General features: G+C 47.5%; 1 protein-coding gene across 1 annotated transcript in view; it reads right to left on the bottom strand.

Annotated features, from left to right (window-relative positions):
• Window positions 1-7,777: 7,777 nt before the first annotated feature.
• WARS2 (tryptophanyl tRNA synthetase 2, mitochondrial) overlaps window positions 7,778-13,181 on the bottom strand; it is a 30,530-nt gene continuing 25,126 nt past the window's right edge. Inside the window, exons 3-6 of the mRNA XM_081845477.1 lie at window positions 10,609-10,689; window positions 10,327-10,412; window positions 9,841-9,959; window positions 7,778-8,490 (exon numbers count right to left, since the gene is read on the bottom strand). Of these exons, the coding sequence (XP_081701603.1) occupies window positions 8,042-8,490; window positions 9,841-9,959; window positions 10,327-10,412; window positions 10,609-10,689 (735 nt within the window). The 3' untranslated portion in view covers window positions 7,778-8,041. The remainder of the gene's footprint in view (window positions 8,491-9,840; window positions 9,960-10,326; window positions 10,413-10,608; window positions 10,690-13,181) is intronic.

The raw sequence follows: 13,181 nt of genomic DNA, 5'->3' as shown, positions 1-13,181 counted from the left end.
AATGAAACGAAACGAAATGAATGAATTGCTGCTTTCCGAGATCAAAGCAACGATCTCTCTCCGTGCATCTGGAGACCCAAGCCGGGTGGGGAAAGAACTGGAGCTGCAACAGTTGCGGGGGGGGGGACTTCAAAGTGATGCCCCCCCACTCCTCTCTTCTCTCTCTCCCACTCCCCAACCCATCAAGCATCCTTTGCAGACAATGGATTTGGTGGCTGCCCTCCAAAGAAATAACCTGCCTTGTAGAGAGGGGGGGGGACCTCTGTGCGCGCGCGCGTTTCCTTTCTGCTTTGCATCCGAGCAAGCTAAAAACAGCGGGGAGAAAAAGTCTCGGGGAGCTGAGAGCAGCTGGGGGGAGGGATCGCAGACACGCAGCTGCCTCCCTCCCCCAAGTTCACTTCTGGCAAGCAAGCTCGGCGGGTTCTTGCGCTTGCCTTCGTCTTCCCTGCGCGCCCCGTCGCTCTTAATGCGCTTTTTCCCTCGATCTTCCTCCGCATTCAAGGATTTGAGGAAGAAGCGGAGGCGCTTCCGTGGTGAAGTCCAGAGAGCCAAGGACGTCGAGAAGGCGGGGAGCGACGGGCCAGGTTGCGCGCCCTCGAGAGGCATCGTCTAGCACGTCTACTATTTTATTCCCGTTCCCAAGTTCTGCGCCCTGACGGGTGGGGACATCAATCAATCACTCAATCGATTGTTGACAGTATAATAAAAACAAAGAAATGGGCTCGACGTGCCGGGTGGGCGTAGTGTTGTTGTTGTTGTTTCGTCGTTTAGTCGTGTCCAACTCTTGGTGACCCCCTGGACCAGAGCATGCCAGGCCCTCCTGTCTTCCGTTGCCTCCCGCAGTTTGGTCAAACTCATGCTGGCAGCTTCAAGAACGCTGTCCAGCCATCTCGTCCTCTGTCGTCCCCTTCTCCTTGTGCCCTCCATCTTTCCCACCATCAGGGTCTTTTCCAGGGAGTCTTCTCTTCTCATGAGGTGGCCAAAGTATTGGAGTCTCAGCTTCAGGATCTGTCCTTCCAGTGAGCACTCGGGGCTGATTTCCTTAAGAATGGAGAGGTTTGATCTTCTTGCAGTCCATGGGACTCTCAAGAGTCTCCTCCAGCACCAGAATTCAAAAAGCATCAATTCTTTGGCGATCAGCCTTCTTTGTGGTCCAGCTCTAGGGCCCCCAATCCTCAGTCCTGCGGGTTGAAAGTGTCATTTCGAAGCCCATTAAGAGCGGCAGCTCTCGCTCCGAATTGTTGAGAGGCAGCCTCTGGCTTGGAAGATGAGGCTGCAGACCAGGGGTCCAACTTGAATAAGATATTGGTGGGAGGGGACAGGTAAGTCCCGCCCTGCATAATCAATCACATGGCCTGGTATATTCCCTCCCCCATTGAATGGCAATGTCCATTAACTTGGGGGGCCCTCAAATATTTTCTTTGAGGAGGCCACAAGGGTCATGTAGTCCAACTCCATGCAAAGCAGGAATCTTTCTCCGGATGTGCGGCTCAAACCCACAGCCCTGAGATTAAGGGGTCTCATGCTTTACCAGTTGAGCTACCTGTATGGCAGAAGAAGAAGAAAGAGCCAGTAACTAGAAATGTAATTGGAGAAGAGACTTCGGTTCTGGGCACTCACCTCAAATTAAATACCATGTGCTGAAATCTGTGGGGCATTCCAGGGTCCGGTTTCCCTCCCGTCTTCCCAATCTCCAGATGTGTCCAGATGTGTCCAGAGAGACTTGCTTGTTGGGATCCGTATAAAGTCCTTGGGAGATGTCCCAAACCTGACACCAGCAAACCTGGGTCTGGATCATTTAAAAAATGCAATGTTGCATTGAACTGTATCCCTTTCAAATGGTTTTTCTTTGCAAGATTTCGCTGCTCACTTACTCGCTGTTAAGTTGATATCGTCCTGAAACGAACAGCGTTTGTATCAAGTCTTTTTTTTGTTTGTTTATTTGCTTTTGCTTTAACCGAAAAGGGGGGGGGGAGAGCAACAGAAAGGAACCAAAGGAACAATATTTCTCCCCTTTTGCTGCCCCCTCCTCTCTCTGCTTTGTGAAAGTTCCTAATCTAGAGAAGCTATTGTTATGTTTAATTAATCATAGCAAAAACCCCAAGTAACAAGTGGGAATGTGACGACGACAACAACATCATGAGGGAAGGTGGGGCAACCCAAGACACAAACCACCTTTTCCCTAGATCAGGGACGTCTAACTCCCAATAGACTGTGATCTACTCACAGTATAAAAAAACTGCAGTGGTCTACTCGTTGTCATAAGAAGACTGGCAGTGATCTACCCAAAGTTGTGGAGCTTTTTTTTAGGAAGCCAGAGTTGTGGAGTTTGAGCTTTTTTTTAGTGAGCCAAAGTTGGTTTTTTGTTTTTGCTTTTTTGTAAGGAGATCGCTGAGGGGCCAGAGATCAACCAGGATCTACCAGGAACACCCTGATCTACCTGTTGGGCATGCCTGCCCTAGATGTCCCTGTTTGACTTCTCTGGTTCTAAAAACGTCTTCTGTATTAAAATCTAAATGTCAGCATTGGTCTTGCTCCAAATGTGGGGATGCAGCAAACCTAGAGGCACAAATCAGGGTGTCTTTAGGGGCTAATTACTTGACTTGGGGCTTAGGGGCTGCTTCAGACATTACACTGTCCAGGCGTACACCCCAAAATGGAACGTGTCAAGCAGTGCTTTGAAAATATGCCTCTTATACGGTGCACCAGGTTTGGTTTATTTTCTTTATATAATATTTTGCATTGCAGCTACCCTTCGAGTGTATGCTCAGTGGCAATCCCTTGCTTGTTGCTGTGTAATGTGTGAAACGGTGCCCAAACCTGAGCGATTATGCACCATTCCAGAGCTGTCAGTGATTTCTCCATTTCCCCATGTGTTTGTGGTGACTTTTCAGAAAGCTCCGCGTTTTAGACTATACTACCCCCTGGTGGCCACCTCAAGCAGCACTTCACCCCCAGCTGCGCTGCAACCAAGACCTCTTTCTTGCAGCCAAATTCATATTATAAGCTTGAGGAAGCTGTACATTTGTACTCTGGAAACTTTGCAGAAGCAGGGAAGAAGAGGAGTTTCCCTTCTCATCTCTTCATCAACAGCCATCATTACAGGGATGCTGTGCCAGAGCACTGTCCTAGTTTTTGGTACCTATAGAATTTCAGTACGTGAAAGTAGAGGCATTCCAGCACAATAGGTAAAGGTAAAGGGACCCCTGACCATTAGTGGCGCTCATCTTGCTTTATTGGCCGAGGGAGCCGGTGTACAGCTTCTGGCGAACCAGAGCAGCACACGGAAATGCTGTTTACCTTTCCGCTGGAGTGGTACCTATTTATCTACTTGCACTTTGATGTGCTTTCGAACTGCTAGGTTGGCAGGAGCAGGGACTGAGCAACGGGAGCTCACCCCGTCGCAGGGATTCGAACCTCCGACCTTCTGATCAGCAAGTCCTAGGCTCTGTGGTTTAACCCACAGCGCCACCTGCGTCCAGCACAATGCTAGGCAGTAAATCAGGGGTGGGGAAGCTGCAGTCCTCTAGAGGCCAGAGCCATAGCCACGAGGGGGTCTAGCCTGGTGTTTTGCCCCAAGTGAAGCCTCCAAAGGCATGCCATTGAGGCTCTCAGTCTGTGTACTCAAATGCACAAGGACGTGTGTGTGTGTGTGTCAAAATGGGTCTTTGCCCCGGGTGAAATACAGTAAAGCCTAGTTTCACACCAGCTAGAGGCTACTGGATTCCATCTCCCATAAGCCCTAACCAGCATGGACGATGGTCAGGAAAGATGGGAGCTCACAGAGGGCCAGAGTTTAGCCTTCTTCTTGTTGGCATCTTGTGTGTGTGGATAAGACAATGGAGTGCACTTCTGAGGGTGGTCAAACCGCTGTGTTAGCAGCACCAGAGTGACCTCCCTGAGGTGCAGGCCTGGGCAGTGTGTTTGGAGGTCCTAGGGTGCAAAGCCTCTCTTTCAGCCTGGCTGATGTGGTCCAAAGGAAAGCAGAACAATGCGCTTTGCACCAGCTTAGCTGCAGGAGTTGCAGGAAGGAAGAGTACATTGCGCCATCAAACCGTCTTAGGTGCTCGACTCTGGATTTGTGTAGGGTTTACTCCTTAGCCTTTTCTTCTCCTGAAGGTATCCCACAATTCAGCAGAGGTTTAGGATCAGAGTATTCCTTATCCTAGGTGGGCTAACTTCCCAGGTGGATGATCCCTATCTGCTCCTCTCTTCCCTCTACATGCAGAAACTGCCACCTTGACTGTTGGACCCACTATTGGGCTTGTCTCCTCAATTTGCCAGAGCCTGTCTTCGCATGCAGGGTGTCAGGCTGCTGCCAGCGAGTCCGGGCTGGTTGCCCAGGAACATAAAAGACAAGGAGGAGTTTCTTGCCGTCTGCTATTTATTCAGTATTTACAGAGAGAGGCTATAGAACCAGCCTCTTGGATAATGGCATTGTCCCGAGCGAATCTCCACTCCCCGTCTCTCCCACGTCCTCATTTGTCATCCTCATCACCTCCTCTCTACAGGTGCTGCTATGTGCCCTCTGTCTTTGATCTCTTTGCTCTCCTACTTTCAAGGCTCGCCGGGTTCAGGGTGGAGTTTCTGGAATGCTTTCTAAAGACACTGTGTCCCTCAGTTGTTGTGCTTCCTCCTCCTCTCCCATAATTTCCTAACTTTTCCCCTGATCTGCCCCTCCCTCAAACTCCTGTTGTAAATCTTAACTGTCCCGCTCTTCCTCCTCCCTGAAAGGGTCAAGCTGGGCAGGTGGTCTCCACCATTCTTCCTCTGCCCAGTCCAACACAGGGGAAGTCTCTCATTCACCAAGGGTTTGAGCTAAGGATACCAGATTTTTTTCAATGAATCTGGGGAGACTTTTCAACTTCAGTGGGGACTGGTTTGCAAATCCGGGGACTGCCCCTGGGAAACAGGGACGTCTGGTAACCTTAGCTTGAGTCCCACCTGGTTTAGCCGGCCAGCCAAAGTCGTTTGACAGCTTCTAGGAGCCACAGGTGAGAGCTGAGTGCAAGGTGGAGACCAAATGTGGACAAACTACCCCAGAAGGAGCACAGCATATCCCCCACCAGAGGTACCACCCCTCCCCTAACCCTCCCTACACCCCAGAGATCTTACCTACCCACACAGAAAATGAACACAAAACTGGCTGGAGGTTGCAGGACTTCCATCCCCACACAATGAATACCAAGAGAAGCAGTCTTCTTGCTATAGGCAGTGTGTTGTGATTTCATGGAAACACAGAACCTGACAGTGGAGGCAGAATTCCAGAAAACCTCAGCTATCATTTTTAAAAAAAGAGGAGTGGGGAGAGAACTTTCTAGCTCAAACGTATGCTTGACAGTTAGTCAGGTGCTGAGCCTGCTGGTATCTCAGAAGCCAGAAAGACAGGATGGTGGGGTAAGACAGAAATGAATAAAATCCCCAGACATCTGTGATGGAGCTGAAGGGTTCTTACTACATGCTCTAGTTACATGCTCCAGTTATCTCCCGCTTTGACTACTGCAATGCGCTCTACGTGGGGCTACCTTTGAAGGTGACTCGGAAACTGCAATTAATCTAGACTGGTGACTGGGAGCAGCCACCGGGACCATATAACACCAGTCCTGAAAGATCTTCATTGGCTCCCAGTACATTTCCAAGCACAATTCAAAGTGTTGGTGCTGACCTTTAAAGCCCTAAACGGCCTCGGCCCAGTATACCTGAAGGAGCGTCTCCACCCCCATTGTTCAGCCTGGACACTGAGGTCCAGCGCCAAGGGCCTTCTCGCGGTTCCCTCGCTGCAAGACTATAGGGAACCAGGCAGAGGGCCTTCTCGGTGGTGGCACCCATCTCTTGCCAGATGTCAAGGAGCTTCACAATCTACCTGAAGGAGCGTCTCCACCCCCATAGTTCAGCCTGGACAGTGAGGTCCAGCACCGAGGGCCTTCTGGCGGTTCCTTCACTGCGAGAAGTGAAGTTACAGGAAGTGAGGCAGAGGGCCTTCTCGGTAGTGGCACCCGCCCTGTGGAACGCCCTCCCAGCAGATATCAAGGCAATAAACAACTATTTTACTTTTAAAAGACAACTGAAGGCGGCCCTGTTTAGGGAAGTTTTTAATTTCTGACGCTGTATTGTTTTTAATTATTTGGCTGGAAGCTTCCCAGAGTGGCTGGGGAAACCCAGCCAGATGGGCGGGGTATAAATAATAAATTATATTATTATTATTATTATTATTATTATTATTATTATTATTATTACCCCTGCAATGACTAGCAGAAGTAAAGTTGTGCAAAGTTAGATAACTGGGTCCTCTAAGAGACAATTTTTAATTGTCATATGATTTAAAGAGAGTTGCAGAATTTCTTTCTTTTTTTCTTGGTGCAGAAGGATTCTCTGAGCGTAGATTCCCCCGCTCTTTTGGCACTGCAAAGTGCTCTGTGCCAATGTGGTGGGATGGCACTATGGTGGGCAAGCGGAGGCTACGGTGACAGCGTATGAGCCACCACTTCACTCTTCTCTCTGCAGAGTGTGTTCGGCAGCTGTCAAGTTTTGCAGGAAAGCCACGGGAGGCAAGCAATTCAGACAAGTGGAAGTCGATTACTACACACTGCTATTTTTAAAAAAACCCAACAATAAATGTTTCTTTCAGTCTTGCGTACAATTCATTATTAATTTCAATAGTTTTACTCTACCCTCTTCTGAAGTTTTAAACAGAATACAGCATTTGCTCTTCCTGATTCTGAATAAATTCATTCTACGTCAGTGCGCTATTTTCCCACCAAGCTAGCTTGGCTTGCCCATCTTTCTTATTGCTTCAAATAGAGCCAGGCAGATGCTTCCACAACCCCCCCTCCCAGGGATTTTCTGTGTACAGAAGAGCCTTTGGTTGCAATCTGGTTCAGAGCAGAGTAGAGCAGCCTCTCAAAAGCCACCAATTTTAACCTCCTCTTGCCCAGTGGGGAAGCATCACATTGTGCGTTGCACACAAGGCATTAGGCCTATTCCTTCTGCAAACTCCGTACAATAACCATCATCCGACAACACTGGCCTTCTTGTCTGGAACTCATGAAATTGGTTCACCCAAATATTTGGAGGGCACCAGGTTGAGAAAAGGGGCCTTAAGGCACCCAGCAGCCCACTCTTCCTACAGGCTCCTAGCATGTAGCTCATAAGGTAAAAGTAAAGGGACTCCTGACCGTTAGGTCCAGTCGCAGACAACTCTGGGGTTGCGGCGCTCATCTCGCTTTATTGGCCGTGTGGCCAGCAGGACTAAGCCGCTTCTGGCGAACCAGAGCAGCACACGGAAATGCTGCTTACCTTCCTGCCAGAGTGGTACCTATTTATCTACTTGCACTTTGACGTGCTTTCAAAATGCTAGGTTGGCAGGAGCTGGGACCGAGCAACGGGAGCTCACTCCGTCGTGGGGATTCGAACCCCAGAAGCGGCTTAGTCCTGCTGGCCACATGACCCGGAAGCTGTACACCGGCTCCCTCGGCCAGTAAAGCGAGATGAGCGCTGCAACCCCAGAGTTGGCTACGACTGGACCTAATGGTCAGGGGTCCATTTACCTTTACTTTATCTATACTTGAGTAGAAAATGTAATGTGAGAAAACATCTTAAGACTGCCAGAGGGACCAGCCAGAGCCAGTGGTAGGGCTAACACTTGTCCCACAGACACTCTGATCAACAGTGTTCAGGTTCACAGAGGAATTACTGAGGAGTTTATACAGGCATGTACCAAAGGCTGAAATTTGCACAGGTCCCTTCCAGAAAACAAACAGGTCACAGAAAAGCTGCATTTCTCATGCAGAAAGGATTCGGTTTTTTTCATCAGCTCAAATCTTTTTTGGGGCAGAGGCAGGGAGGAAAGCACTCTTTAGCTCAGATGTCTGCTTATTTGGCTCTTTGCGATTTCCAAGCCTGGTCCATTTAATGTCCCTGAGGTAATTATTCGGTTACTCGTGGATCCAAAAACACAGAGGACCTCTAGTAAGACGGAGGAGTCAAGGTAACCATGGCTGAACTCAAGATTATGAAAGGCACGAGCTGCTTTTCCTTGAGGTTAATGCAATCCCACCAGTCTTTTGATTTCTGAATATACGGGGGCTGCAAGCTCTTTGGCTTTTTCTGCTCCGGTCCATAAAACCTTCTCCAGGTAAGATCTGTCTTCTTTTAGCCTGACAAATTCACTCCTAATTGGTGCAAGTTTCTCAGTGACTGCCTCTGCTACCACTGACTTGTAGTGAGCTGTATCAAGGCCAGTGCTCTGACGTACCACCTCCTCCGTGCTGAGTCCTGTCATAGCAGAGTGAATAGCGACCAGGTTGGAGACACCAGGGCGGTGAGCAGGGTCATAGGTCACCTCAGAGGTGAAGTCTGTTACAGCCTTACGAAATTTCAGCATTATCTCCTCGGGGCTGTCTGTTATGTTCACCGTGGCAAACTTCTGAGGGTCTGATTTGGACATCTTGGATGTGGGATCTCTGAGTGACTTGATCTTCTTTGATTCCGCTAAAATCAAGAGAAAATGCAATTACGGGAGAATCCGGGAGAATCCGCGACCAGAAAGAAGAGGAACATCAAGAAGACTGGAAGAAATTTAAAGACTATTTGAATAAATATTGTAATATTAAAGATATGTAACCACTTGAAAGAAACAATTAGGCTTAGGATTAAACTGGAATTAAATTTATAAACAAGAAAATGCATGATAAGGAAAGTTATGAAATATGATTAGGACTGTGATATGGTCTTTGGAAACACTGATATTGGAAACTGCTACATATAATTACTATGAAATTGGAAGAGATTCGAGGAAGTCAAATACTATGTTTATGAAGATGGATGGTACTTAATTTTAATTAAGTGGTAATATGCTGTAAGTATCTTTTTTCTTTTTTCGCTTTTTCTTTTATTCTTTGTTTGTTTTTATTATTGTTAATCTTTTTTTAAAATATGTTTATCTACTAATATTATTGGGGGGGGGGGGAGAAAAATGCAATTACAGAAGAGAGCTCCGCAACAGAGTGACTACGAGGTTAAGCGACATATCGGGAAGTCCCGGGTTCTAATCTCAGCTCTGCTATGGTTCACTAGGTGGCCTCAGACAAGCCACTCTCTCTAAGCCTCAGCCTTTCACCTCCAATCTGCATTATGGGGATAATACTATTGACCTATACAAACAGCTCAGGTTCGTGGGTTCGACCCCCGCAGAACTGAGCCTTCCCTAGAACAAAGTACTAAGCCAACCAGCCTCCTCTTTCCCTACAGAAAGGGAAAGAGGCATCCCTGTTTTTACATATGAAAGCCCATTTTCTTAAGAGTCTCTGGAAGACGCTATGGGCACAGTGAAATGCATAATACAGTCGGACCTTGGTTGACGGACGCCTTTGTGAGTCGAACGTTTTGGCTCCCAAACGCCGCAAACCCAGAAGTCAGTGCTCCGGTTTGTGAACGTTCTTTGGAACCCAAACCTCCATCGCGGCTTCCACGGCTTACGATTGGCTGCAGGACCTTCCTGCAGCCAATAAGAAGCCGTGCCTTGGTTTCCAAATGTTTTGGAAGTCGAATGGACTTCCAGAATGGATTCCATTCGACTTCCGAGGTACGACTGTATTCTAGAGGACTGCTGAAAAGGATAGGAAAAGAGGTCGGGGCGACACCTAGTACTGGAGTAGCAAAGATGAAACAGATGCCATACTTTTTCAAAAGCTGCATTTGACAGCCTCTGTTTCCCTTTGTATTCCTTTACTTTGGGCACCTGGCTATCTCCCCTCTTCTCTTTCTTCTGCAAAAACTCCCCAAGCCGATTCACTTTACTCAGCAGGCAGCCATTTGTGATAGGTTTTGTACCGTACTCACTTAGAATGGCTGTGGGCACTGGAAAGAATTCTCCGTATTTTTTGTTGAAGCGTCGGGCTGTATCCTGGGTCAGCTCCAAATGCAGGACTTGATCTTCTCCAACAGGAACATGGGTTGACCTTCCAACAGAAACAGAAAAATAGAAATGTTGCGTGGAAGAGAGAGAGAGAGAGAGAGAGAGAGAGAAGGTTCACATCTGCTCACTCAAACTGTTTCAGAAAAAAAAAACCACAACACCACAGTTGAAGTAAACCGCTAGATTTAGTGGGAAATTCATGGATTATCAATGACAGATTAGCTACAATCATAATGTCCACCAGATAACTGTCAGTGAGAAAGGGCCACTGATTCACTACAGAATGAAGGGACAATCCCACCACAACTAGGTTGCTCAAAAGCCACCCATTCCTGAACTATTCAGTCCCCTTGGTTATATCACAGTGGCCTTCATTTATAAGTTATGGAGCTGTGCATTCTGGCTCTTACTTGTAGAGGAGAATATCTGCGGCTTGAAGAACAGGATAGGTGAACAGACCAACTGTTCCTTCATTCATCTGGCTGGCATTCTTCACCTATTTATGTGAAGAAAAAGAAGACACATAAAGGCTTAATACCTTTATTTTTTATTTGAGGACAGCTACAAGGAGCACAAAAGATGGCAGGAGCCGGGCAATGACAAGGGCAGGCCTAAAGGCTTCACTTGTGTAACAGCTGAACAGGGATAGCCCACCTGCCAACTAAGCTAAGAAAGGCTCACAGAAACCTCACCTTCCATTGTGGAAAGTGCTGCAGGCGTGGTATGCTTGTGAGACATCCCAGAATCCAGGCGAGCTCTGCATGCTCAGGCACCTGAAACAAATCAGAAAGGCAATTAATTAGGTGCGAAGGGTTTTCACAAAAGCACAGCCCCAGTAGCAGTCCCCACTTTCAAACAAAGACAGCATGTTTAAGAACATATAGAGCTGTCTTTTTATGATAATGTCATGGACTGGTTGGGTGCAGAAGAATGATGGGAGGAACCAGCAGGGGAACCAGGAAGGGAAGAAGGCTCAGAGCCTGGGGAGTGGTGGTGGGGAACGATGAGTGGTCACAGGGAAAAGACTGGGAAGAGGAGGTGTCAGAAGTAATAGGGCTTAGTGAGCGGGGAGAGTCTGTGGCACAGAGCAGTCCAGAATCAGAGGCAGAAGCTGAAGCAGGAGAGTGGAATGAGGGAGGCCAAGAGGCAGAGATGAGACAGGCTAGCAAAGTCATGGGTGTCTCCCCCTCCAGCTGCAACAAGCTGCCCTCCCCATGTCTCCCAGAACCAGAAGAGGCAAGAAATGAATGGAGAGGTTGCCTTTACGCAGGCGCAGTCTCTGATTGCTTGGAAAAAGCTGTGGTGAGGAGGCGGTGACATTCAGTCTTGGCAACTGATTTTCATGGAGGAAGACCACCGGGAATGAGCTGCTCTACTCATTAGGCCTGACACTCAACCAAGTCTGTGGAGGTTGTGCTTTTGCTAATGAAGAGTTAACTCCATCCTTGAACTGTGTGATCTGTCACTCCTGGGACAGATAACCAGTTTGCTTGTGTTGGACCATCAACTACGCTTACGGCAAACCAGGAAGTGGAAGAGGGAATGAGCATGCACAGATCTACAGCTTGTTCAACACTCAAACCCTGCTCAATCTGTGACATCTGAATCAAGCCCTTCGTCCATTTAGCCCGATGCTGTTTACTCAGACCAGGAGAAGTTCTCCAACATCTTAAGCAGGTGTCTTTCCCAAGGATACTACCTGTGACTGTTTTTATCTGGAGGTGCCAGGGGTTGACTGGGAGACTTACCCTTCCCATAAGTAGCGTAAAGGTAAGGTAAAGGGACCCCTGACCATTAGGTTCAGTCATGACCGACTCTGGGGTTGCGGCGCTCATCTCGCTTTATTGGCCGAGGGAGCCGGCGTACAGTTTCCGGGTCATGTGGCCAGCATGACTAAGCCGCTTCTGGCGAACCAGAGCAGTGCACGGAAATGCCGTTTACCTTCCCGCCAGAGCGGTACCTATTTATCTACTTGCACTTTGATGTGCTTTTGAACTGCTAGGTTGGCAGGAGCAGGGACCGAGCAACGGGAGCTCACCCTGTCATGTGGATTCGAACCGCCGACCTTCTGATCGGCAAGTCCTAGGCTCTGTGGTTTAACCCACAGCGCCACCCGCGTCCCTATAAAATGAAAGCGCCACCCGCGTCCCTTAAAAATGAAAGGTCGTTTGAAGCACCACACTAAAGTTATTATACAACTACTTCTGTACAGATCTGTGCTACGTAGATCCATGGGGGAATAAGAGCTGATGAGAATGACATATCCACTTTCTTACACTTCTAGGCAACCCTCTGAAGTGGCCAAATGAAGCATGGGGTTGTTGCAGAAGCACAATGAGGGTGTGAATGAATCAGGTTTCCGACACAATAAGACAGTGCGGAAAAGGCAGGAAGACAAAGAAAATGGGGCTCTCATATACTTTAGGAGCGAAGTGGGGGTCTCAACATGAGCACATGGAGAAGACAAAGAGCAAGTGTTTCCCCATATGTGGTGGACTTGTAAAAGGGTAAAAGAGTATCGGGAAATGATCCATAATGAATTGGGGGGGGGGGAATGTTTAAAAGTCCTTTCCAAAAAAAAACCCAGAGTTCTTTCTGTTGGGGATAATCCAGACTGAAATTCCCAGGTGTCAAAAAAGGTTATTTATGTATGCTACTACTGCGGCTTGTGTTCTGTTAGCCCAAAAATGGAAAACGAGAGAGGTCCCAACCAAAGAAGAATGGCAACTTAAGTTGACAGAATATGCACAACTCACAGATTTAACATATACAAGAGAACAAAAAGAACATATGTTTAAAGAAGGTTGGAAAACGTTTATAGAATATACGGGAAATAATTGTGTACAGCTGAAAACGCTGGCAGCATTAAGATAAATTCAACAGTGTAAATAAGTTTTGATGGATGCAATAATGAAATACTGTGTAGTTTTTGTAAAACATGCATGGATTTATGATATGTAAAATGAACCATGGAAAGAGAAGCAGAAAAGTCATTGATATCTTAAGGATGTAAAACGAATATTTTAAATTGTAAAACATAAAATTTAATTAAAAAATTATAGAGAAAGAGAGTGTAAGTAAGTGTCTCCCATACACACCCTTTTCCCTGTTTCCTCTACAATTCTCTGATTCTATGAAGTGGCCCTCACTAGAGACAGTCAAATGTGTTGCATTTTCTCCAGTGCAGCCCAGTACGTCAAAATTTTAGAGCCAAGAAATCTGCTACACAGTGAAAGCGAGAGGCGGAGGATAAACTCCTGCCTTG

This window comes from Podarcis erhardii (genome assembly GCF_964252035.2).
Source record: "Podarcis erhardii genome assembly, chromosome: 17".
NCBI lineage: Eukaryota > Metazoa > Chordata > Lepidosauria > Squamata > Lacertidae > Podarcis > Podarcis erhardii.
The sequence above is the reverse complement of the archived record's forward strand: the minus strand, read 5'-3'. Positions and strand labels throughout refer to the sequence as shown.